Raw genomic sequence first — 25,087 nt, 5'->3', positions numbered from 1 at the left:
ATTTCCATTCACCTGTCCTGAAAGAGCAATTCCTAATTTTACAACATGTCCCCTAGTTCTGGACTCACCCACAAGAGTAAACATCCATTCCACCATTCCGCATCCAACTTGCCTGTACCATTTAGAATTAAAATTACACCTTGTTCTTCTGAACTTTATAGTGAAAACAATCCCAGTTGGTCTAACCTTCCCTCCTAAGACAACTATTTCAATTTAGACATCAAATTGACTAAAATTCCTCTGAATCATCTCCAATGGGTTTACATCCTTCAAGTAAAGAGACCAAAATTGTACAATGAGGTTTAAATGCAATTTTGAACATTGCTTGAATAAATGAGTATTGCTGAAAAAGACGACCTGATATCAAATCTTTTCACCTTGCACTCATCAAGGCAAAAACCACAAACACCAGAACTCAAAAGAAACAAAAATTTATACTGTGTGAGAGGAAGGTACTAACTGGTTGGCAAGTATTCTCTGCTAACAGGACAGTGCCATCAAGCCAGAAAGGTGTTCTGCCTACCACACAATGCTTCCTTTAAAAAAAGTAAAAGTAAGATGCCCTACTCTCACAAGGAAAACACCTCTAAATCGGAGGACATGCTGGCATGGTCATCCTTACCTGTCTGGCAACATATTCCTCTGCAAGTTCCACATCGTATTTCACAGAACTGCATTTAGCAACAGCCAGTTCCACCAGTGAGCCAGCATGGTCTGGCTTCATGCCCTGTTGTACCAGGTGATCCTTTAGCAAAAGGAAATCATGAACTGGTCAAATCAAGGTTGTAAACAATTCATTGAACAATTGGCTTTAATCACACTAAAAATGATCATGTATTATTTACTGAATATTTAGTTTATAGTTACATTATTAAGTAGTTCTCCACCTACTCATACTATACTGATACATAGCTCAATGAGAAGTTTTCTAGCCTCATAGTCAATGCTACTGATTCTATTTGTAAATGTTCTGTCCAGGACAATATTGTAATTGTACCACACAAACCAGAAAGATCTAAAATTTGATGTTCTCTCTGCAGAATTTGTAGTTAAAGCTGTAGTTCATATGATAATGGTGACCTCTGCATCCCTAGTAGATGGATAAAAATAGCATCTGTTCCCTTATTTTCAAGGATCCTGCTCATAGTCTCTATCTGGAAACCTCGCTAGGCAAGTGCATAGACATGAGGAAAGGGCTGGATTTAGCACACTTTTGATGAAGCAATGTGCTGGCGCACAAAGATTACACATCAAATAATTTGTCCCAGAAAACTGCAAGACTTGGGTGAGGCAGCACTACAAGGGCACAACAGGGGCAATATCTGAAAAAGGAAGATTAAACCTGAGAGGGTCAAACTGTCTATGATTAGGCATGTACTAAGCCTACAGATTCCTCATTGATACATTCTCAACACTTGACTATTCTTCCTTTGAAACACTAAACTTGACTATTTCTACATCTCCCTTCCTTATGACTACAGCTTCAACAAGAGGTTCTTTCTGATTTGTATTCGATAACAACTTCTTCACCATATCCCCAGAACGTGCATCTTTAGTACCTTGATCCAGGTTACATAAGAACTGATACAAAGCCGTGATGACCATCGAAGCGTGTGCAAGATGTCACATTCACTCAGTTCTGTTGTGCTCATTGCCACTTGGTTAACATAGGCTTTTGATGGAGGCATAATACCCAGGATTCTCCATAAGATCAAGAAGTAGTATTGAATGGAGCATGCCTCCTGAAAGAAGTCAGCGATGGAATGATCAATGTTTCACATACAGTTATAACAAATACATTAAAGACTTGTCCAAAAAACATAGTGATTAGAATTTTAAATTTGTCCAAGCTTCATTAAGAATTATTTCAGCATATGCATAACATATCAGATTCTTCACTTTGGAGGTTAACTTTGATTTTAGAAGAATGCAATGAAATTAATTAAATAAATGATCATTTTCATCTGCATCAGTAACACCCGGAAACTCTATCATAACCGAAGTATTTTAACTGCTTTCGATGCTGTGAAAGCAACACCATGATGCAACATGGTCATCAAATGGGAAAAGAATCACTTCCCCCAACTTAGAATCCATGCCAATGGTTTTAAAAAAGTGAAAACTGCAGAAAATATACAAAATCTATAACACAATATCATACCAATGAGCAAAAATATTTAATCAAAGAATGGAAGGTCTCCACAGACACTTCTGAATAATTGAGCTACTTGGAAGGACAGCACATTCCACCTTCCTCCCTCCTCTCCATATTAAAACCACTGAGGCAATTTCAAGTCAACAGTGAACAAGTCAATGCTGAAACAGAGCTGTACTCTTATTGGTTAAAATTTCTCTGTCAAAGAAAAGTAAAAAGAAACAAAAATTCCATCATACACACAGACATATGAGTGACCACTAAAGCATACATTGACACCTAACCAAACAAAGATCATTTGAAACCAGTATTCATCTTTATGTAAATCTTAAAGCCCATCCTGCCTATGCACCACACACTGGGTGAATATTACATTGATTACCAGAGGCCATAAATTCAAGATCATCCACTGAGCAGGATATCGTTCTTAAAAAAAAACACATTTGAGAAGGAAGTATTTAAACGTGTAGGAGGAAAGACTGTGAAGCAACCAAGTGCCTAGGTTTCAAAGAGGCCAGCTCAGATACAATTTAGTCAATGGTGTCCTTCGGCGCTCTAAGGTTCTAATGATTTAACAGATGTTTATGCATTACCAGAGGTGTTGCATTCTTGTGTTCTTCCCGTCTAAGTGTATCAAACTGTGAGCCAGCTGCTAACAGCAAGATCAGCGATGCATACAGGTCATCATACTTCGAAGTACCAGCACAAAGAACATCACAGATCTGTGAAACAAGGAGGGGAGGGAAGAGAACAATAAAAAAAGAGAATCAAGTCTCTGCAAGTGCAGTATCAAACAACTATAAATACACACTCGAATCAAAACTCATTTTACACACACACTGGTCTGTAGCCAAATTCCATATTCCGAAGTTTGACACTGTATCACATTAAAATATCATAGTTACGTAAATATGAATTATTGCTGTAGAAATCAGCTATATTAATATCAACATGCTTATATATTACATGATTTTACAACTTTACACAGAAGGCCAATATTCCCCCAAATGCCAATTCAACAGCTCTCACCATCTCATCCAATCTGCTTCTGTCATCAGTGGATGTTTCATGTGAAAGAATGCTGTAGAATTTCGGCAGTGGTGTAGAATCTGTAGCAAAGAACACATTCAATTGATTCCAAAAAAAACTTGGGAGTGTAAACCAATCCAACTGTTTCTCTATTCTACAAAACCAATGGTTTTATTGTCCCTTAACTGAGTTTTGCCTTACCTGTCCCACTGTGTTTAAGCCAGTTTTCTTCGACCTCTTTAAATCCATGATAAAGTGGCACTTGAACCCGTCGGCCAGATTCTTGGGAGCCAGTGGCATTGGCAACACATGTTGGTGGGGTTAACAGATTATATTGAATCTGCATTTAAAAAACACTCAATGTCAGCAAAAGACATAGTCTAAAACGGGTTGTCACACTTACATCATGAGAGTTTTGCATTTGTATGCAAAATTCAGTAATTAAAACGGCAAACTGCATCTTCAAAAAATTGATTTCAGAACCCCCATAATGACTAACTGAATGGCCGTTTCTCATTAATTCTCTGCTGAACCTAAGAACTATATCATATTGGCTGAATGAATGACATAAGGCTACAGTTTAAACTGAACACCACACAACATGCGCTCACGAGAATGATGAAACAAAGTGGAAATAAAGAAAGAGGCTGCGAGCGTCAGGATTAAGACAAAATGATCAAAGCAAAATACGGAAGTTTAGTTTAAGGAAATGAAATCCCAAACAAACCAAGGTGAGGACTGAGTGGGAAAAAAGCCACTTCATTTTTTTCCTCACTATGATTGCTAAAATACTTCCACCGAGTTCAGTGATTTTCATCAATGACTAGTGTAAGGAAAGCCATGTGCCAAATGGGCAAGGACAGCATCAGGGTCATTGACCATTGCCTCATTTGTTGACATTCACAGTTTAGATTAAAATAAGAACATCTAGTTTGATAAAGAACAATGGCGGCCATTAGTGTCTGGGACACTATATCCAGAAGTCAATAATACAAGAATAAGAAAATAGTTTTAAGTGTCAACTTTAGTGTGTAGGGCGAACATAACTTCCACAATGTTACTGCTGATCTTCAAGTCAATTTGTAGTTTTGTAGTATGCTGAATGTCACAGCGCATGTAATTTGTTTTTCCTTCTAGGGGTGTCGGTTGTCAAAAAATTTTAAAAGTTTCATCTTTCGTCCACCAGCAGCTTTTACCTCTACACTGTTGGTAAATGTGAGGTCATCTATTTTGGTACGATCAGCAGCAAAACAGATTATTATTAAAATGGTGATGCATGCTACTGGACAGAGGGGCTTGGGTATTCTTGTGCATGAGTCACACAAGGTTGATTTGTAGGTGCAGCAGCTAATTAAGGCAGTTAATGGAATATTGCCCTTCATTGTTACAGAGATGGAGTTTAAAAATGGGGATGTGATGCTGCAGCTGTACAGGGTGCTGATCAGGCCTCTTCTGGGTGTACTGCATACAGCTTTGGTCTCCTTACTTGGGAAAGGATATACTGGCACCTGAGGGAGTGCAGAGGAGGTTCAAGAGGTTGATTCCAGAGTTGAGAGGGTGGCTGATGTGCAAAGAGTAGACCAGGACTAGGCTCATTAGAATTTAGAAGAATGAAGGGGACTTGGTAGGAACAATTACTTATGAAGGAAACAGATAAGATAGAAGCAGGAAGGTATTTTCTACTGGTGGGTGAAACTAGAACAAGGGGCATAGCCTCAAAATAAATGGGACCAGATTTAGGACTGAACCAAAAGAGGAACTTCCCCTCCCAATGGGTTGTAAATCTGTGGAATTCCCTGTCTGGTAAAGCAACTGAGGCTACCCTATTGAATATTTTCAAAGCGAAGACTGATAGACTTGAGAACAGAAAAAGAATTAAAAGGTTACAGTGAGTGAGTGGGTAAGTGGAGCTGGGTCCCCAAGAGAGATCAGTCATGGTCTTATTGAATGGCGGAGCATGCTTGAGGGGCCAGATGGCCTATTCTTCTTCCTATTTCTTGATGTCTTAATTATCGACACAGGTTTTATTTAATGTTTCAACAGGTGATGTTCAAGATCAAGATGGTCACAACACCATTTTTATATTTTGCATATTACTCTGCCATTTTTAAATTATAGTGAAGAGAGAAAAAAAGCCACACAGATTCAATTCATCCTCGAGCACTGATTGGCAAATAAGTACCACCAAATAGTGTAATAGTAAAAACTTATTCAAAATCATTAAAGCCAGTCAAAGGTCACAAAAGAAGACACTGACATTTACAAAATGAATCAATAAAAAGATGCATTGGTCTATGTGGTCTTCCTCTCAAATGATAATGAGTTAATAAGATTGCAAGCCAATATTGCAAAACCATAAACAAACAAAAAAACTAGGCTTTGGTTGAGACTCACATTTACATCAAGCTGGTGTCCTAGACACTGTGCCCATCTTATAAAAATGGACAGAAGTTCTCGTATGATTTCACAACAAGCATTAGTTTTGAAAAAGTGCAAGTTAAATGAGTCATACAAGTCAACAGGAGAGCAAAGGGTCCTTTTGCCCATTACGTCTGCACTGGTCAAAACCAACTCCTGACTATTTTAATCCCATTTTCCAGCACCTGGAAAGCATAGTCTTGTATGCTGTAGTACTGTAAGTGAACACTTAAATACTGATCTCAATATTCAAAACTGTGTGATCAACAGAATGCAACAGGATCAACACAAAACTGGAATAATAGGTTTATGGATTCATTTATAACTTGTATATTCACTCAGCAACTCAACTAATCCTTACCTGTTCAAATAGATAGACGGGCACTTTTGAATATTGCTGAAGGAGATACTCAAAAACCAGCAACAATCGGGCAAGTGTCAGTGGCACACACCGAATCTGTGCTTCTGCTTTAGATGCCACTTCAACAATCACCTGTATGCACATCAAAACTACAGAACGACGACCACTCTCCGAGAAATTATGGAAAATTAGTAGCAGAAGCTGAAGGTGCTCAACGTTCAGATCTTCTGAGTCAGTTGGTACTACTCCATGGAATATGTTCTGCTTTAATGTTCCAATAAACCTAGCAAGAGAAATTTTTAAAAAATTCGTGTACTTATCTGTGTTTACAGAGTAAAGCTACTCAAAGCTACAAAACTAGTGTTAAGCAAATGATGACAAGGATCAGCTATGGATTCCAAAATTGCACAACCAAAACAATGGAGCTGATCACCACCTCCATCTGTATCTCCGTACACAAACGGATTTTCATTCTTTTCAACGTTTGGTGTTAAAGACATTCCAATTTCACACTCTCAATTTAGCAAAATGAATTTAAATGTAACAAATGTAACAATCCATTAATTCAGCATACCGTACAGAATACAAGAACGATGCATGACAGGACTCTCTAGACTTTCAAATCGTTCTAAGTTGAGAATTTTGTTACAGTAAGAATACTTTACCTTTCCCAGATTTTCATACACTCGGGTACATCTGGCTCCCCCTGTGCACTGGCCTTGTGCTGCCAGATTAACAACAGGCGTGACAACACAGACAGGCTCTGTGAATGGATGTACAATGGCCACGGACCCTCAGAGAATGGTGCAATTCCCAGCTGTTGCAGCAATGTGTTCTGAGCAAAATACCAAATAGTTAATGCAATTATCTAAAACACGATTATCACAATAATAGATTCATGCACAAAATCAGCCTATTAGTCAGCATCTCTTGAATTTGACACTTTGTACGACAAAAGTTGCCGGCATATAATGAAATAATAGGAAAGATCACTTTGCAAATAGGGCAATATACATTAGGAGTCGGGAGATTTTTGTGAATAAGCTATAAAAGCCTTGCATTTTTTAAATTGTAAAAAAAGTCTGGGTTTCAACTCCAACAAGATTAAAATGAAAAAAGAGCTCAAAAATTATAAGCAAAAGAATCTGGAGGCTGGTTTAAAAACAAGGTCAGGAAGGAATGACAGTCAATAAATTGGGCATAATCTTAGTTGCCATTTACCAAGCCCCTCAAGAAAACACACTCATTTATCTTTGTTCAGAATTATCTAACTCTGCCCATCCTGTACTCTGCAATGCTACGAAAAAAAGTAATGAAAGACAATTTGCCATCACAAGCTTTATTTCTTAAAATGGCTAAAATCTTGACACTCCTATCATTTGAGGAAACACTGCTGAGAGTACACAAAATTAGCTTCAGTCACAATAACTTTCAGAAATATTAACACAATAAAATCTGGGGCAGAGACAAACATGCGCTCAGTACTAGGCATCCAAAGAAAAATGCGCAATCCAAATAGATCCAGCTCCTTCTCAACAGCTGCCCATGGCACTAAAGAGAGAAAACAATGTCTCTTTTGCAAACCATTCTATTGTTGGCTTTAAACTTATAAAATGACATCAGATATAAAGCATAGAAACAGGCCATTTGGCCCACAGTGCATTTCTGCCTAGTCAAACCTTTTCCTGCCTTTCCTTCTCTAATTCTACCAGCATTATCCCTTGGTCCTTGCTCGCTCATCTGGTTATCTAGCCTCCCTTAAATGCGCTTACACTGCAATCGGTATACAGTTGTGTGTTTGACATTCTCGGTACTCTTTGGGTAAACCCACATGAACACACTAAACAACTCCTCTGCCAGCAGGTAATGTTAGTTTCTGGATCTGCCCTGTATACTTTTCAGTCAAGGTTGATTTGAAGAAGCTACTCTTGAAGGAGATACCGCAACCATTGAATAATGGCAAAGATGGATCAATTAACAAAATTGGAAAAGTTTGCCACACATTAGAAGTTGGGGGAAAAAGAAAAACTTTTGTATCATTCAAATCTATCAACAGATGAAGCAAATGACTGAAAAAAAAACTTAGAACTCCACTAATATGCAATACTATCCATCATCCAAACTAACAACCCTGGATTTGAACTTTAATTTTTGACACAAACTTTACATATTAGATCATCTCACAGGTATCAAGAAACAAACCCCATCCTCGAGAACTACCATTCGACCTTTACAATCACACACTGGAATGACACAGGTCATGGAAACGTACAGATTAAAGCAAACTGTCAACATTAATCAAGCACATCACAGTCAGTGATGCACTATGAACTTACTTGCAGGACAGGGGACGGCAGGTCAGAGGTGACCATAGAATGATTGAAGTGATATAATGCAGCTGCAAATTCCTCATCGGGTGCCCCTATGCAAAAATAAAACTTTGAACATACAGAAGAATGGAGACAAAATGTGTTCAATAATACAAAAACAATATAACTAGCCACCCAGCTCATGTAGTGCATCCTTCAATAGAATGTGTGAAAACTCAATGATTAAAACAAAACATTTGATTTCCTTTTATTCAAAGATTTAAAAACACTACTTTTTTTAAAAAACGGAAGCCACGACTTATCAAACATTTAAGTAGAATTGTCTCAGTCTATTTCTTTCTCTCTTTCCCATTCCTTGTCTGCTGAACTATTATCTTCTCTCTGTCTGGGCTTCATCTCCACCTATCCCCTCTTCCCTCCTCCCAACCTTTCTCTAGCATATACACCAATCTTTTCCGAGTTATAATCCGTTTTAAGCAGAGTCACTGGACCCAAATGTTGACTGTTTTCTTTCTACAGACACTGCCAAAATTGCTGAGTTTTTCCAGCAATTTCTGATTTCCAGCCCTGCAGTTCTTTGGCTTTTTGCCTTAATCATAGAACATTTATCAGACATACTCATTAAAAAAGCCTTGAACAAGATGCCTTCGCAAACTTTAGCTCGACGCCCACTATCTTAAGTCTGAGATACACCCTTTAATATGGAACTTTAAAAAGGTCTCAAGTCTAAATATAGTCTGATAAAGAGCTTTTCAACATCTACTTGGAATATCACCTAAGACAGTCCTTTACTAAATTTACTATCATTAAACTGGTGCTTAAATGGTTTAAGATGACATGATGAACTGTGTTCCCAATAGCTGATTCCATAACATTTCACCAGAACTGGGAGATTATGAACTGTTTCTTGCTCCTAGATATTTGAAAAATTTGTGGGCATCACTGGCAAAGCCAGCATTTATTGTTCAACTTTAACTGCCCCAAGTCAAACATATTGCTGTATACCTGGAGTCACATGTAGGTCAGACAAGGTAAGGACGGCAGATCTTTTTCACTAAAGAACAGTAGGAACATAGAAGAACAGTGAAGGTTGCCTGATCTGATCACTGTTTCCACTATTTCCTGTTTTACTTTCAGATGTTTAATATTCATAGAATTTAGATTTTTTAAAATTTTGTTTTGGTTATAAAGGACAGGAAATTCATTGTACTGTGCCAGCTTCGAAAGATCTAATTAATGCCACTCCTTCACCAAATCTCTTCAAAACTCTGCAGGTTTTTTGGAGTATACTGTTCCTCATTTAGACATTTCAACCACTGCCAAAGGCTGAAGTAGCCTTCTTGCTCATAACTCAAAATACAGTGAAATGATTGATGGCAATTAAAAAAAAGTGTTTGCTGACCTTTCATTCCATCCTTGTCCACGTCTTTAATGATGCTGGCTAATGTCATCATGTGTTGTTCAGTGAGAGAAACACTCAGGTAATTCCGGATAAAGTTGTTCCTCGAATTTAGCATTGAAGATGTAATGAAATTAAAAATACTTGAAGCCAGGTTCAGAAACTGAAAAAATAAATTGTTTTAAAAATACAGATTTACTAGCTGTCAATCATCCTCATTCTCCAGCAAATTCATCGCCAATATAATTACCAAGTACCATTATCCCCAAATCAAAATCTAACCCCAAAGTAAAGTTTAATGAGCAACTAGCCAACTGTAGAATAAACACTCATTACTAACTCCTCAGTCACATGCCACTTCATGGTAATAATAGCACGTTGCTGGCTTTTCGGTCTAGAGAGTCAGTTCTTGATCTATCAGGTAAACTCATCAGAGTGGCAGCTCAGATGTTAGAACTGCACTCAGCACCTTAAAAAGGACAGTCAGAAGGGGTCACCATCTCTGATCCTTCTACAACGTTCACTGCTGAAGCATGCTGATGCATAAACCAGTTGTGAGGATTAGCATTTGGTGCAAGTATCCTGCTGGCACCAGAGAACAAGATTTAATAAATAATTGCTAGGAAAAGTCTTCTACTGGTGAGTGGTGCCCCATGATTTGGCAGATCTCCACGATTTTACGGTAAATAAGAAAATAACACATGTACATGCACAAATACAGCAAGAACTCGGCCTACAGATAAATTCTGGAGCTAGACAAAAGAACTGTTAGCTCTCTGATGAAGGGTCTGGGCCCGAAACGTCAGCTTTTGTGCTCCTGAGATGCTGCTTGGCCTGCTGTGTTCATCCAGCCTCACATTTTATTATCTTGGATTCTCCAGCATCTGCAGTTCGCATTATCTCTGTGACATTAAGTGACTAGTTACGCTGTTCATTCTGCTATAATTGCAAGTACATAGTCAGATTATTTTTATGTTAGCACTCCCCAAGCAACTTGTGTCTGTTTAACCAAAGAGATGCCATCCACCCCATAAACCAAGGCATATAAACAACAAATGGACAGAATACCAATGCTTCACCGGAGGCGCACGGTAGATGTTACCTCGCAAGGTGACAAAACGTCAGCGACCAAACACCAGTTCGGCGAGCAAGTCTACAACCACATCCACAACCCAAGCTACAAATCTTCACAAAAACTTTATTGCGCAGCCTATCTGGATACATTCTGGAATCCTGTAGTAGGCACTTTCTGATGCCCTAGAAATTATGTTTGAGGTTGCAGCACGTGAAAGTTGGCTGTAGAGCAGCCAACCTAGCACCAAAAGAGACAGAGCTAATCTGCACTATCATAAAGGGAAAATTTGAGTCTAAAAGGATGAAATTACCAGACATGAAGACAAAGAGAAAAAGGAGCAGTCATCATGCATTTCAAAAGAAACAACCACGCTTGACAAACCTCATACTTTAGGGAGGAAAAAGACACGGGTCAAATTCTTGGATGGTCCTCCTTAATAGCACTGGATGGACTAACAGCACATTGATTTAAAGTTGTTCAAGAAGGGCACCCAGCACTATCCTCTCAAGTACAATGAGGGATAAACATTAAATGCTGGCCTTGCTTGTGATGCCGCATCCCTTGGAAAGCTAGATTGCTGAAATCCACCCAGCAATGTGCAAAGTTGCCAGGTGTGCCCTGTACACACAAAGCAGGACAACTCCAACCAAGCCAATTACCACCTCGTCAGTCTGCTCCTTATCGTCAGTAAAGTAATAGAAAGGGTCATGAACAGTGTTATCAAGCTATTCTCACTTAGCAGTAACCTGCTTACTGGTGCTCAGTTTGAGTTCTGCCAGCACCACTGAAGCCTTTATCTCATTAGAGCCTCAGTTCAAACTGGGACACAAGAACGGAATTCCAGGAGGTGAGGTGACTATCCTTGACATCAAGGCCACATTTGATCAAGTGTAGAATCATGGAGACCTAACAATACTATCGTTAGAGTCAACTGGAATCAGGGAGAAAAACTCTGTGCTGGTTGGAATCATAATCCATCATAAAGTTTGCGATTGTTGGAGGTCAGTCATCCTAGCCCAAATACATCAATGCAGCCATTCTTCAAGATAATGTCCTACATTCAGTCACCTTCAGGTTTCAATCACCTTCACTCCATCATAAGCTCAGAAAAGGGATATTCGATGACGATTGCAAAATGTCCGGCACCATTTATGATTTCTCAGAATCTGAAGCAATCCATATGTAAATACAGCAACACCTGGACAATATCTAAGTTTGGGGTGACAAGTGGGAGGTATCTTTCTTGCCTTAAGGTGCCAAATAATGACAACATCTAACAAGAATTTAAACATCGCATCTCAATGTTCAATGGTATTACCACCAATTAATCCCATACAAACAAATTCCTGGGTATTACCATTGACCAGAAATGGAATCTGACCAGCCATACAAATACAGTGGAGACAACAGCAGGTCACAGGTTACGGCTTCTACGGCGAGGAACTCACCCTTTGACTCCACAAAGAGCCTGCTCACCATCTACAAGATACAAGTCACAATTGTGACAAGATGCTCGCTTGCCTGGATGAATGCAGCTCCAGCAAGGGACTTGGCATCATCCACAAAGCAGCCAGCTTGACTGGCACCACACCCACAAACATTTAACCCCCTCTAATATTGACCATCAGGAGATGCAATCTGTATCATCTAAAAGATGCACTGTAAAAATTCACAGAAGTATTTGGGAATACTACCATCTGTAAGATTCCACACTCCCCACCTCCAATCCCAAACTGAGCCACCATGCTGACTTGAAAATATATCACCATTCCTTCAGGTGTCACTGGGCCAAAATCTTGTAACAGCCTTGCCAACAGAACTACAGGAGCACCTGCACCAAACAGACTGCAGTGGTTCAAGAAGCCAGTTTACCACCACTTGCTTTGTCTTTATCTTTCATCCAATTTCTGTTAGATATCACTCACCAGCTCAGGGTCTCTGCGACTCGCCAGTATGTTGCCATTCTCTCCAGAACACTGCTTATTTGGACTCTTCAGGCGTGGAGAACTCTCCAAAGGTGGTGGTGGCGGCGGAGGAGGGGGTGCTGACTTCTCCTTACTGGGAGAGATGGTCTCCTCAAACCACTGGCCAAGTATTGGCTCACTATCATCATCTGTAAAGTATACATTAAAAGAAATAACACATGCATAAAGCCAAATTAAATAACAAAAAATGAACTTGAAAAACAAACAGCACAACCCATAAGTAGTGTGGTTATCAGCAATTACAACTATCAAAATAGAATTCAGAAATAGTGGGAACTGCCGATGCTGGAGAATCTGAGAAAACAAGGTGTAGAGCTGGATGAACACCGCAGGCCAAGCAGCAGAGCAGGAAAGCTGACGCTTCGGGTCTGGACCCTTCTTCGGCAAATTTGCTGTAGGAGGGTCTAGGCCAGAAATGTCAGCTTTCCTGGTCCTCTGATGCTGCTTGGCCTGCTGTGTTCATCCAGCTCTACACCTTGTTACATCAAAATAGAATCGCAGACTTTTATAGAAGGGAATCATTCCACCCATCATGCTTTACCAGCTCCCAGAAGGTGTCCAATTTCTACATATCAATTTATATTTAAATATTTATCCACTTTCTAAGTGAATGAATTCTTTTTACACCATCAGCTGTGTTGTGAAATTCCACACCCAAACTGTCCCCGGCATTAAAGAAAATCGTAAACTTTTCCTTATCCCATTGATGATGCATTATCACCTCCAGCAACTAATTCATAGAGCAATAGAAATAACTTACTTCTCACTTTCTCTGGTTTATTTCCACAAATTTTGTGCAATGTTATCAGATTGTTTACTCTGAGAAAGCAAAGTTAAAAGAATTCTAGCTTATTTATATACTCAGACTGATGATATCACCAGAGAGTCTCACACCAGTCCACTGGATAAAAAAAGTTACTGAGATGATTTACAAATCATTACCCAGAAATGAATTTAGAATTCTATTGCAAAACTGCTACTTTACCTCAAATCTGTCTAACATGTCAGGCAATCTACTAGATTAACTATCTTCTGTTTCACTACAATGAATTTTCATCCATCACATGAACTGTACATAAACCCTAAGGCTTTTTATTTTATTACCTTGACTACTGTCTTCTTCAGTGCTGCTGAAATCATCTTCATAGTAGGTGTTTGAATCAGTGGACGCACTGACATCACTACTCACAGAGCCTTTCCGTTGGCGTTGAAGAACACAAGCCTATGGAAAGAAAGGGACAAAGAATTAAAAACAATTCTTTTCTAGAAGCAGAATTAAGAGATTACGTACTTGAGCAAACACTGAGACAGGGGCTCACCGCAGAGACTGTCCAGTAAGAACAACGAGACACTTGTGACTGGGGCAATTTTTAGTGAAGTAGACAGATGTACAGAATTTCAATATTTGAATGAGTTTTGACAGCAGAGAGTGACTATTTCCTCCAGTCAACCAACTCAGATTTCGAAGGGAGAGGCTGGAACTCAGCGGACTATCGGAACATAAAAACAGTGCAAGTGACCGACTATTGTATCTCGTGATCTTGGGTATGTTCCCAAAGAACACAGAACTATATGGAGAAAGATGGGAAAGAAGGTTAGTTTTGAGTTTATACAGGACTGTATAATGCATGCAGTGCAATAGGATTAGTCCTAAATTGATACAGGGAGAGAGAATGGCTTTGATATTATGTTTTCACTTAACACAATGCTCACAGGAAGAGCTGACAGCAGGACTAGTTTTGATTTCATACATGGTCTGTATGAGGACTATTGCAGCGGGTTTCATATGAGACTGATAGTGATTAGTGAAAGATGGGTGGACAGTGGGATTAGCTAAGAATTAGTGTAAACCATTTTGCAGAGAGCTACAGAGTGGGTTAATTTTGGATTGATGTAGCATTAAGAGGACAGAACTGCCAAATGGATTAGCTTAGAACAACACAGGACTGAGGAGAAGAGCGTGGTCACTGATGAATTCTGGATTGCTTTATCAAAGATAGCACCGACACAGTGAGCAATTTAATTCATTTTGCATTTTGATTCTGCGGCACAAGTGATTACCTTTCTGTACGATGTTGACAACAATGTGAAGAGCAAGTTGGTGAGGGGAACAGATTCGATCAGTCTCTGCACACGTTGAATAGATGAGCTCTGTGCCATGATATTAAGCTCTGCAGGTGGTCCATCACCTCTCCAACCCTGTTGAAATTAAAGGTTGACCATTATGATGGCTTTCAGAAGATTAGTTTAACAATAGCAATATTTATCCAAGAGCTGAAGAAAGAGTTCTCTCAGATGTCACGTCTGATATTTATCCATTGACCGTGTAAAACATTACCTGGTCAATATCTGGGAGCGAGCTGTGTGTAAATTGGTTGGGTCATAAGTTATGTTGCAATAGCGTATTTCAGTGGTTACAGGGGCGGCACGGTGGCTCAGTGGTTAGCACTGCTGCCTCACAGCGCCAGCAACCTGGGCTCAATTCCACCCTCGGGCAACTGTCTGTGTGGAGTTTGCACATTCTCCCCTTGTCTGCGTGGGTTTCCCCTGGGTGCTCCGGTTTCCTCCCACAGTCCAAAAGATATGCAGGTTAGGTAAAATTGGCCATGCTAAATTGCCCAAGGTGTTCAGGGATGTGTAGATTTGGTGGGTTACAGTGAGTCTGGGTGGGACGCTCCGAGGTTCGGTGTGGCTTGTTGGCCGAAGGGCCTGTTTCCATACTGTAGGGATTCTACGATTCTATGTAATTTGGGACACAGGCAGGATATCAATGTAAGTCTCTGTACTTATGGTTTAAACACAATCCTTTATACATTGAGACTGCATAATATTCCACCGTTAATCAAAATCAATTTTACCCTCAACCACCAGTGAATACAAAAATAATTAAATGTTACTTTCAAGACTTCAGAAAACATAAGTGGTTTCTTCACAAATAACCCACCATACTATACACAGGGGCTCCACTTACCCTGTAAAGGGCTTCCACTTGCAGATCCTGAAACAGTGATGTCAACAGTTTGATAGCATGATTTGCCAGAACCACAGACAAGACGCCAAACCCTTGATGTCTGCAGCAGAAAACAAGTCCAAACTGATATCAACCCTTATTAAAAAATTGCAGTGAGGATTGGTTTGCAGCATGTATAATCACTCATCAGAAAGAAACCAACCAAATTTACCCCAGACAGAAACTGAGTCAGATTCATTTTAGTTGCCCATGTTCTGCACTTTGTTCCATGCAATTTCCAGCGTAATGCTCCCATATCCCTGCCAGTTTCTATCCACAACTGAATACCAGTTCTTTACACAAGCTACAAGCAAGGGTTGGATCTCACAACAGAGCAAATGGGTTCCAGTACTCCATCAATGTCTCATGGGCCTCTGCTGTCCTACTTCAGGGGTAAATATAAACTTAGTATAAACAGTCAACAAGATAAAACTGAAATAAAAGAAAACCAGGCGCAATTATGTAGAAAAGTTAGAAAACTGAATACTGGGAATCAGGGATTTAAAAATAACAAGATATTGCTCCATCAGTATCTGAAATATGGTGACTAATGTGATGTTTTGTAAGGAATCAATCATCCATCTGTTCTATTTTGCAGTTTCAGAATTCATTGTTTTCCTATGCAATTAAGCACACTGCTACTGTAGAATAATTATTTCAGGCTGGAACTGAAAGTGGAAGAATTCAATGTGTGTAACAAAAGCAGGTTCAGACTAAGAGAAAAAAGTGAGGCTCACAGGATTCCATTTAGACGTTAGTACAGTGACAGTGTCCCTACATTGCAAGCCAGGAGACTTGGGTTCGAGCATCATAGAACCCCTACAGTCGGCCCAACAAGTCTACACAGACTCTCTGAAAAGCATCCCACCCAGACTCACCTCGCTACTCGATCCCTGTAACCCTGCATTTCCCATCTACCTAGGATGACAGCTCTGAACAGGGCGAATAGAAAATAAAGAAAAAGAGCTGGGTTCTTGCACTGCACCTGATGAGCACTGCTTTGTAGTTGATTTTTTAAAATTTGCAACCTGGGTGATATGGTGGTAAAATAAAACATGCACGTGTGTGTAAATGGCATACCTGAGTAGAGAAGGCCGCAAGAGGCCTTGCTGGAGTTTTATAAATTATGAGGAATATAGATGGGAAGAAGCCTTTCCAGATAAATAACCAGGCAGAGATGCAAGGTAAAAGGACAGCAGGTTCAGAGAAGCTTTAAAGGAAGAATGTTTGCCAGGATATGGTGGTATCGGAGACCTCAATGCAGGAACCATCACAACAAAGGAGAGTTTCGATGATCATTTTAAGTGTGATACCAAGTAGACTACAGCAAATGCTGGATAATAAGACAACAATCAGTGCTTGATGACTGCCATGGGCAAGATGGACCAAAAAGGTCTCTCTTCTGCTATATAGCTCAAAGGGAAACTGATGTTTCGGCTAAATTATAAATTTAAAACGTAAACCTCAAAGTCTTCTGCTGCCTAATTCAACAGATGGATATTGAATGGTTAAGAATGTTACAGAATTATATCTCCCAGTGCTGATCTTAAGGCACCAATCATTTTTGAAAAACTTATCTATGGATTCTTTACTGACCCTTTAACAGGAGCTAGCTTGGGGGATCCAGCTCCTTCCTTCATTCGGGCAGCAATGTTACGAACTCGCAGTGCAGCCAGTGGGTCTTTTTCTTTCCCCTTTTCTGCCAGTGCTGTTGGACTGAGGTTCAGGATCAGGTACAGGCTGTTTAGCAAACACCAGGCCCCTAATAATTGGAAATTCTGATAATGCTGGTGAGAGAACGCAAAAAGAACAATTCAGCCAACAACTGTGCCCAACCAATGCTTTCAAAACATACAGCTAGTTTAATATCCCATGGTGTACTCTACATGAAACGTTTAGCTACATTCAAATCCACCTACTGATTACATGATAAAGAACTTCTTTCAGCGCAGTTGAATTTCTAACAATACATTGAAGATGTCCGTCTATACATTGACTGTTACCATATATTGTAACAGTTAATTTGCAGAGTTTTGTATGATGGAATTAAGAGTCTGAAATTCAGAAACACAAAAGTCTTGCTCATATCGATGAAAGGTGCACAGAGCAGGAAGGACATTTTGCAAAAAGGTTACACAAGTATAAAGTGGTATTCCCCACATTTGTAACCATTCATTTTCACAAAAGCTTGCATCACACAAATGATTGATAACTTCCATTTGTATAATAACCTATGATAACCTTAAGAATCACAAAACCAGAAGCAAAGAATGATAGTGTAGCTGTTGGAGGCCAAAAATGACAGCCTAAGGGCATCACTACAGGATATTTACAATGGAGTAACTTCAACTCAACCATTTTTGCAAAGTCACTCTACATAACAGTGAAATGACTTTCCACACTGGACACAGCAAAAACTTTTGTCCTGCTGATATTTAAACTGTTGTGTTAAAGCTGCACATGACAGAACACTCAATTTCCAAAGCCAAAGTGCATGAACACAAGTATGACACTGACACCTCCACATATTGTGAAAAATTCCACAGTATGCCATTTCCACAGAAAAACACGCTAAATTTAACCAAATCAATAACTGTCATATTACTAACAGAGTGATGGAAGACTTGCCGATAGTGCCATCAAGCATCGTATTTTCATAACCAGGTGAGCAATTTGGAATTGGCTAGAACCACTGACGTCCAAATCTCAATGCAGCTAAATGCCTGGCCTTGCGTTGGGGAGTAGGGTGTTGTACCAGAAGCAAAGAAAGATGGTGTAGCTGTTGGAGGCCAAACATTACACCCTAAGGGCATCACTGTAGAAAATTTACAAAGGAGTAACCTCAATGCAACTCTCTTTGCCAAATGCATCAACGATGTTCTCTGCCTGTCTCTTCTTGTTTGCTATAAATATGATAATATTCAGCTCCATTAGCCAACTCCTCCAAAAATGAAGCAGTCATGCTAGCTGCAGATATATTTCAGACTTTTGCTGACAAATGTCAAGCAATATGTGGCATTTAACTGCCTGTAACTATATGTATTCTACAAAGATATACTAAAATTTTTAATTATGTGCAATCATCATCTTGAACAAGAGAAAGGCCAGTTATTAAGCCATGGCTATCATTGTTAATCACCAAACCATCAATACCTTAACATGGAATTAGCTATATCAATACCAAATAAACTGTACGAACAGAGGCTAGTAATATGCTAATGTCTTGTTCATGTCCAGATACATCAAAGCATCTTCAAGGATCAAAACTGGAGTCGGGTACTCAACATTCAAGTAGACTTGCACACTCAAAATGAAGCAATTCAATTTATTGTTCCAGTGATTTGATTTCTGCCTACTCCAGCCGTGTAACGACAATGAACTCAAAGATTTCACAGCGACAATCTATCAAGATGACTCCAGTAATTCCTAACTAATCTGATTCATATCACTGAGAAGGACAAGAACAGCAATAATTAATACACCATCTAAAGTTCAATGTTCTTTAAGAAAGGAAATCTATCATCCATACCCAGGGCATGGCCTACACATAACTCTAAACCCACAACGTAGTTGATTCAATCTGTCCTCTGAAATGGCCTAGCAACCTCTTCAGTTCAAGGCTAACGAGGGGTGGGCAACAAACTTTGGTCTTGCGAGTAACAGTCTCCCATGAAAGAATAAATACCTCCAAGTTACACATCATCCTATCCTATCTTTCATTGCTAATTAGCAAATATCCAGCAATTCTATACCAAACAGCATCAAGGAAGCAAAATTTACCACAAGGTACCAAAACATTCTCAGAATGGGGATTTGTCTTGCCAGTTTCACTGAATTACAAAAATAAAGCTTTTAAGAACCACACTGGATTGGGGCCTGTGGAATCAAACACATTCCCGACTGTTCAGAGTTATTCTTAGGTGACACACAGATGTTACAAACTCAGGAAACAACAACATATACACCACAACCGGTTGACTCTCATCTACCTGTTTGGTCACCTTCTAAAAGAACTCAATAAGGTTTGTGAGGCACGACCTTCCCTTCACAAAACCTTGCTGACTATCCCTAATCAAATTATTTTTTTCTAGATGATTATAAATCCTATCCCTTATAACCTTTTCCAACACTTTACCAACAACCGAGGTAAGGCTCACTGGTCTATAATTACCAGGGTTGTCTCTACTCCCCTTCTTGAACAGGGGAACCACATTTGCTATCCTCCAGTCATCTGGCACTATTCCTGTAGACAATGACGAGTTAAAGATCAATGCCAAAGGCTCGGCAATCTCCTCCCTGGCTTCCCAGAGGATCCAAGGATAAATTCCATCCGGCCCAGGGGACTTATCTACCTTCACCCTCTGAAGGATTTCTAATACCTCTTCCTTGTGAGCCTCAATCACACTGAGTCTAGTAGCCTGTATCTCAGTATTGTCCTCGGCAACATTGTCGTTTTCTAGAGTGAATAGGCTATTATACAAAATGCAGAGGAATGGAATTGTGGGAGATATAGCAGTTTGGATCGGAAATTGGCTTGCTGAAAGAAGACAGAGGTGGAAGTTGATGGGAAACGTTCATCCTGGAGACCAGTTACTAGTGATGTACCGCAAGTGTTGGGTCCACTGTTGTTTGTCATTTTTATAAATGACCTGGATGAGGGCGTAGAAGGATGGGTTAGTAAATTTGCAGACGACACTAAGGTCGGTGGAGTTGTGGATAGTGACGAGGGATGCTGTAGGCTGCAGAGAGACATAGATAAGCTGCAGAGCTGGGCTGAGAGGTGGCAAATGGAGTTTAATGCAGACAAGTGTGAGGTGATGCACTTTGGTAGGAGTAACCGGAAGGCAAAGTACTGGGCTAATGGTAAGATTCTTAGTAGTGTAGATGAGCAGAGAGATCTCGGTGTCCATGTACACAGATCCTTGAAAGTTGCCACCCAGGTTGACAGGGCTGTTAAGAAGGCATACAGTGTTTTAGCTTTTATTAATAGAGGGAGTGTGTTCTGGAACCAAGAGGTTATGGTGAAGCTGTACAAAACTCTGGTGCGGCCGCACTTGGAGTATCATGTACAGTTCTGGTCACTGCATCATAAGAAGGATGTGGAAGCTTTGGAAAGGGTGCAGAGGAGATTTACTAGGATGTTGCCTGGTATGGAGGGAAGGTCTTACGAGGAAAGGCTGAGGGACTTGAGGCTGTTTTCATTAGAGAGAAGAAGGTTGAGAGGTGACTTAATAGAAACATATAAAATAATCAGAGGGTTAGATAGGGTGGATAGGGACAGCCTTTTTCCAAGGATGGTGACGGCGAGCACGAGGGGGCATAGCTTTAAATTGAGGGGCGAAAGATATGGGACAGATGTCAGAGGTAGTTTCTTTACTCAGAGTAGTAAGGGAATGGAACGCTTTGCCTGCAACAGTAGTAGATTCACCAGCTTTAGGTACATTTAAGTTGTCATTGGATAAGCATATGGACGTAAGTGGAATAGTGTGGGTTAGGTGGGCTTCAGATCGGTATGACAGGTCGGCACAACATCGAGGGCCGAAGAGCCTGTACTGTGTTGTAATGTTCTATATTCTAACCTAGATCATATGCAGCAATTTCACATCATATTCATCCACAGAATATACAGCCAATGTTTTCTGCACATGAACTGCAAAACAACCTCCGCCTTTTCTACATGCAAAGGTTTTGTAAATTCAACAACTTTTTTTCCTACTCAATCAGTAAAATACCAAACCTACTCCTTACCTCACCACCTGCACGTCGTGAGCTGTTAATTGCTTGGCCAATCATGTCATAGATTTCCAGCTGTAAATGATGAATAGTACATTAATTTAGTAATGTTCTCAAACAATAAACATAAGTACTGGAGGGCTTGTGTAGCCGTGGTAATGTCCCTAACCTCTGAACCAAGACACTTGGGCTCAAATCCCATCACCTGGTGGTGTTTAATGACATTTCTGAACAGGTTGAATAAAAATAACTACGAACAACTTGTGAACCCAGCCTCACATTTACAGTGATTCTATGATAGGACATGGGATATCTATGGTAAGATATGGGGAAGAGAAACGGCAGGAGACAATGTCAATTCAAGATACACACCAGGTCAGGTTGGATTAGACTGAATGAAGATCATTTGGCCCTGATAGGAAATAATTTGATGAAGCAAATATTTTTCTTCCAATGACAAGGTCAACCAAAACAGGCCAAATTCAACAAAACCCCTAACCCACTTATTCAGTACTTACACATTTCTGTACTATTGTGGCTGCATCACTCTCATAGTCTTCTTCCTTACTGGTGGACCCAGATCGTACTTGCAGGCTGCTACCCACATGTAGAATAGCCATGCATGTTGCAACACTTACTCCTGGTGAAAGGGAACACTGGGATTTAGTCATCTAATTAACATTATTATACCTAAAATTTGGATATGATACCATCTCCTGAAGGCAAGTGTTTACTGTATGAAGTGAGGTTTCATTTGTCTGTGCTGGAAAAACCAAGTAGCAACTCTAGCAAAAGATTACTGCACTGGACAAGTGACATGGTAACATTGACCCAGTGTAAATACAAAAGTGGTAAACTCAACTGACAAGTGAGCAAAAATAATGTGCAAGTTATCAAGATGGTAGTAATGTTCAATAAGCATCTACCAAAATAGTCCACAAGATGGAAACAAGTGTGGAAATGGTAGCATTGTGAATTTATCACTTGCTTAGTAATCCAGAACTCTCGGCAACATGAGTTCAAATTCCCACCATGTTCAATGGCGAGATCAGAATTCAATTAAAAAAAAATTCAAAGACAAACTAGCCTAATGGCAACTACCTAACTGCTGATTGTCATGTAACAACATTTTGTTCACTAATGCCCCTGAGGGAAGGGGATTAACCAACCTAACCTCATATGACGTGTACACAACTCCAGAAACACAACAATGTGGTCAATTCTTAATTGCCCTCTTGGCAATTAGGGGTGGGTAACAAATGCGGGCCTGGTTACCACAGCCATATCCAAAGAATGAATGAATGAATGAATGAAATAAATAAATAAATAAATTAAATAAATGTCAGGATTAAGTTTGTCAAACTCCATATAAATCCCAAATTTCATTTCCTATGAACAACAGCACTTAAAATAAGCATTCACCCTGCAAATGAGACCTCATGGTACCCAGCGTGGGAAGTTGCTTTATTCTTTCTCAAACTGACCTGCATACAGGCAACTCAGGGCCAATACAGTCACATCTTGCAGTCTCGCAGGGGTCAGTGGCTCAAGAACGGGCAGAGAGAGTGTGTCTAAAGCCATGGTAACATCAATAACCAGGGAATGGAATCTGAAGAAACAATAACAGCATCTTAGAAAACCAAGCACTGTAGAAGTCAAAAATGTCCCTACAGCAGAGTTTAAGTGGAGTGGTCACTAAATTCGTCACAGTCAGATTAATTTCCACTGGAGTTAACCATTAAACCATAATGTGCAGGAGCAGAAGTATACCACTCAGCCCACTGAATATGGTTTGAATTCATTGAGGTCATGGCTGACCCAATACTTCTCAACTCCCCTTTCATGCCTTATCTCCATAAACCTTAATTTCCTTGCTGATTAAAAATATATCAACCTTAGCCTTGAATATACTGAACAACCCAGCCTCAATAGTACTCTGCAGTAAATATTCCAGATTCAGTACCCTCAAAAGAAATTTCTCGATATCTATCTTAAATGGGTATCCCCCTTTACTGAAATTATGTCCAAGTTTCTCCCCCAAGGGGTAACAATCTCTCAACATCTACCCCATCACACCTCTCTCATTCACCTAAGCTTCAATGAATACAGGTCCAAACTACTCAACAACTCCTTCTAAGAAAATATCTCCATTCCCAGGAGCCACTTAGATCCACACAAGATTGGCTATCTTTAGATAAAAGGGAGCAAATTGTTCACTGTACTCCAGCTGCGGCCTAACTACAGCCTTAGATAGCTTTAGTAGGAGCCCCACATGTATATTACTCCCCGCTCAAAAGAAGTCTTTACTTTAACACGTGACACGAACAAGAAAAGGAAACAGACTGATGCTGGTTAACAGCAACCAATCAATACACGGTGGTCTTTTCAGTCAAAGATATGATCATACATCATGTCCATTGGTCCTCAATTGGCATTTGCAACTCACCCATTTCGCACAGCAGTTGCATCTGCAACTGTTGCAGGCATTATGAAAAAGGAATTGGCAGAGACAGCATCCTGGAAGCGGTTGATGTAGCGCAGAAAGTAAGGGAGGTTTAAACAGACACGTAGCAACTTCTCAGAGCCTCCTACAACAGAACAGGTGAAAGAAGTCAAAGTTCCATGTTACCATTGAGTAAGTACATCAGTTTAACCATGCAAATGGAAGTAGACAGAGAGGACTCAGAGGTCCGAAACTTAGATCCAACAGAAGTGATCTGTGCATTTTTATATTGAGAGGAAAAGTACTAACCACTTGGAAAACAAATCAAGTACTCAAAGAACTAGAAGGTGTCGACTGTTCAACCCATATTCAGAAAAAGATTATGACCCTATAGTCTGTAGTATTCTTTTGTATCAAAAACTGAGTATGAAGCTCTGTTTCAAAAATCTCAAACAGCAAAATTCTCTAACATGAAAAAGAAATCCTGCTGTCTGGTCTGGGCTGTGCTCGGGTGCAAGCCTGGATTTTGTCTTCCAACTTTTGGATACAGTCCTCCACATTTGTTTCCACATTATTTAATGTCATCTGCAAGTTTCATCAAAATGGTCAATTCTCAAATCCAAATAAATCATGTACGTGACAAGCAAAAGTGGTCTCTGTTGGACATCTTCCAACTTTTTGCATTTCTCAGAAATTTCCTCAAACACCTCATTTGTACTTCAGGTTTGTCACCATTTTCGAATCTACTCCACTAGCTGCCCCGATGATATGCTCTGACCCTCTTATGTTTGCATGCCAATAGCAGGTACTCGTTACTTTTTGAAAGAATCCAATAAGGTTGATTATACTTCTACTTACAGAATTCAGCACTGACTGCTTTTTAGTGCAATCCTGCTAGATTTCCTTGACCCTGCTGCCAATTACACACACTTCCTGTATCTGGCTCTCTAATAGGTACGAATGTGTTCTTAACCAGAATCCAGATATTCCGTACTCTTTCTTATATGTTCAAGTGTTTCAATCTTGCATCAGGCTCAACAACTGGGGAGTTACCCAATCACAACAGGCTCAAAGTCCACAGACAGCATATTTTGCACTACTGTCACAATGCCAGAAGAATGGTCAAAATGGTCAACAGCTGTATTCCCA

General features: G+C 39.8%; 1 protein-coding gene across 10 annotated transcripts in view; it reads right to left on the bottom strand.

The window, feature by feature from the left end:
- Window positions 1-25,087, bottom strand: part of ubr4 (ubiquitin protein ligase E3 component n-recognin 4) — a 196,346-nt gene that overhangs the window by 155,914 nt on the left and 15,345 nt on the right. For all 10 annotated transcript variants that reach the window (XM_048561072.2, XM_048561074.2, XM_048561075.2 and 7 more), the window contains exons 7-24: window positions 23,942-24,083; window positions 22,980-23,104; window positions 22,014-22,135; window positions 21,511-21,570; window positions 17,359-17,549; window positions 15,724-15,823; window positions 14,814-14,951; window positions 13,857-13,974; window positions 12,693-12,880; window positions 9,696-9,855; window positions 8,300-8,385; window positions 6,629-6,798; window positions 5,964-6,246; window positions 3,386-3,524; window positions 3,185-3,264; window positions 2,749-2,877; window positions 1,560-1,742; window positions 623-745 (exon numbers count right to left, since the gene is read on the bottom strand). In XM_048561072.2, the coding sequence (XP_048417029.2) occupies window positions 623-745; window positions 1,560-1,742; window positions 2,749-2,877; window positions 3,185-3,264; window positions 3,386-3,524; window positions 5,964-6,246; window positions 6,629-6,798; window positions 8,300-8,385; window positions 9,696-9,855; window positions 12,693-12,880; window positions 13,857-13,974; window positions 14,814-14,951; window positions 15,724-15,823; window positions 17,359-17,549; window positions 21,511-21,570; window positions 22,014-22,135; window positions 22,980-23,104; window positions 23,942-24,083 (2,537 nt within the window). The remainder of the gene's footprint in view (window positions 1-622; window positions 746-1,559; window positions 1,743-2,748; window positions 2,878-3,184; window positions 3,265-3,385; window positions 3,525-5,963; window positions 6,247-6,628; window positions 6,799-8,299; window positions 8,386-9,695; window positions 9,856-12,692; window positions 12,881-13,856; window positions 13,975-14,813; window positions 14,952-15,723; window positions 15,824-17,358; window positions 17,550-21,510; window positions 21,571-22,013; window positions 22,136-22,979; window positions 23,105-23,941; window positions 24,084-25,087) is intronic.

Source organism: Stegostoma tigrinum, chromosome 28, assembly GCF_030684315.1.
Source record: "Stegostoma tigrinum isolate sSteTig4 chromosome 28, sSteTig4.hap1, whole genome shotgun sequence".
Taxonomy (NCBI): domain Eukaryota; kingdom Metazoa; phylum Chordata; class Chondrichthyes; order Orectolobiformes; family Stegostomatidae; genus Stegostoma; species Stegostoma tigrinum.
The sequence above is the reverse complement of the archived record's forward strand: the minus strand, read 5'-3'. Positions and strand labels throughout refer to the sequence as shown.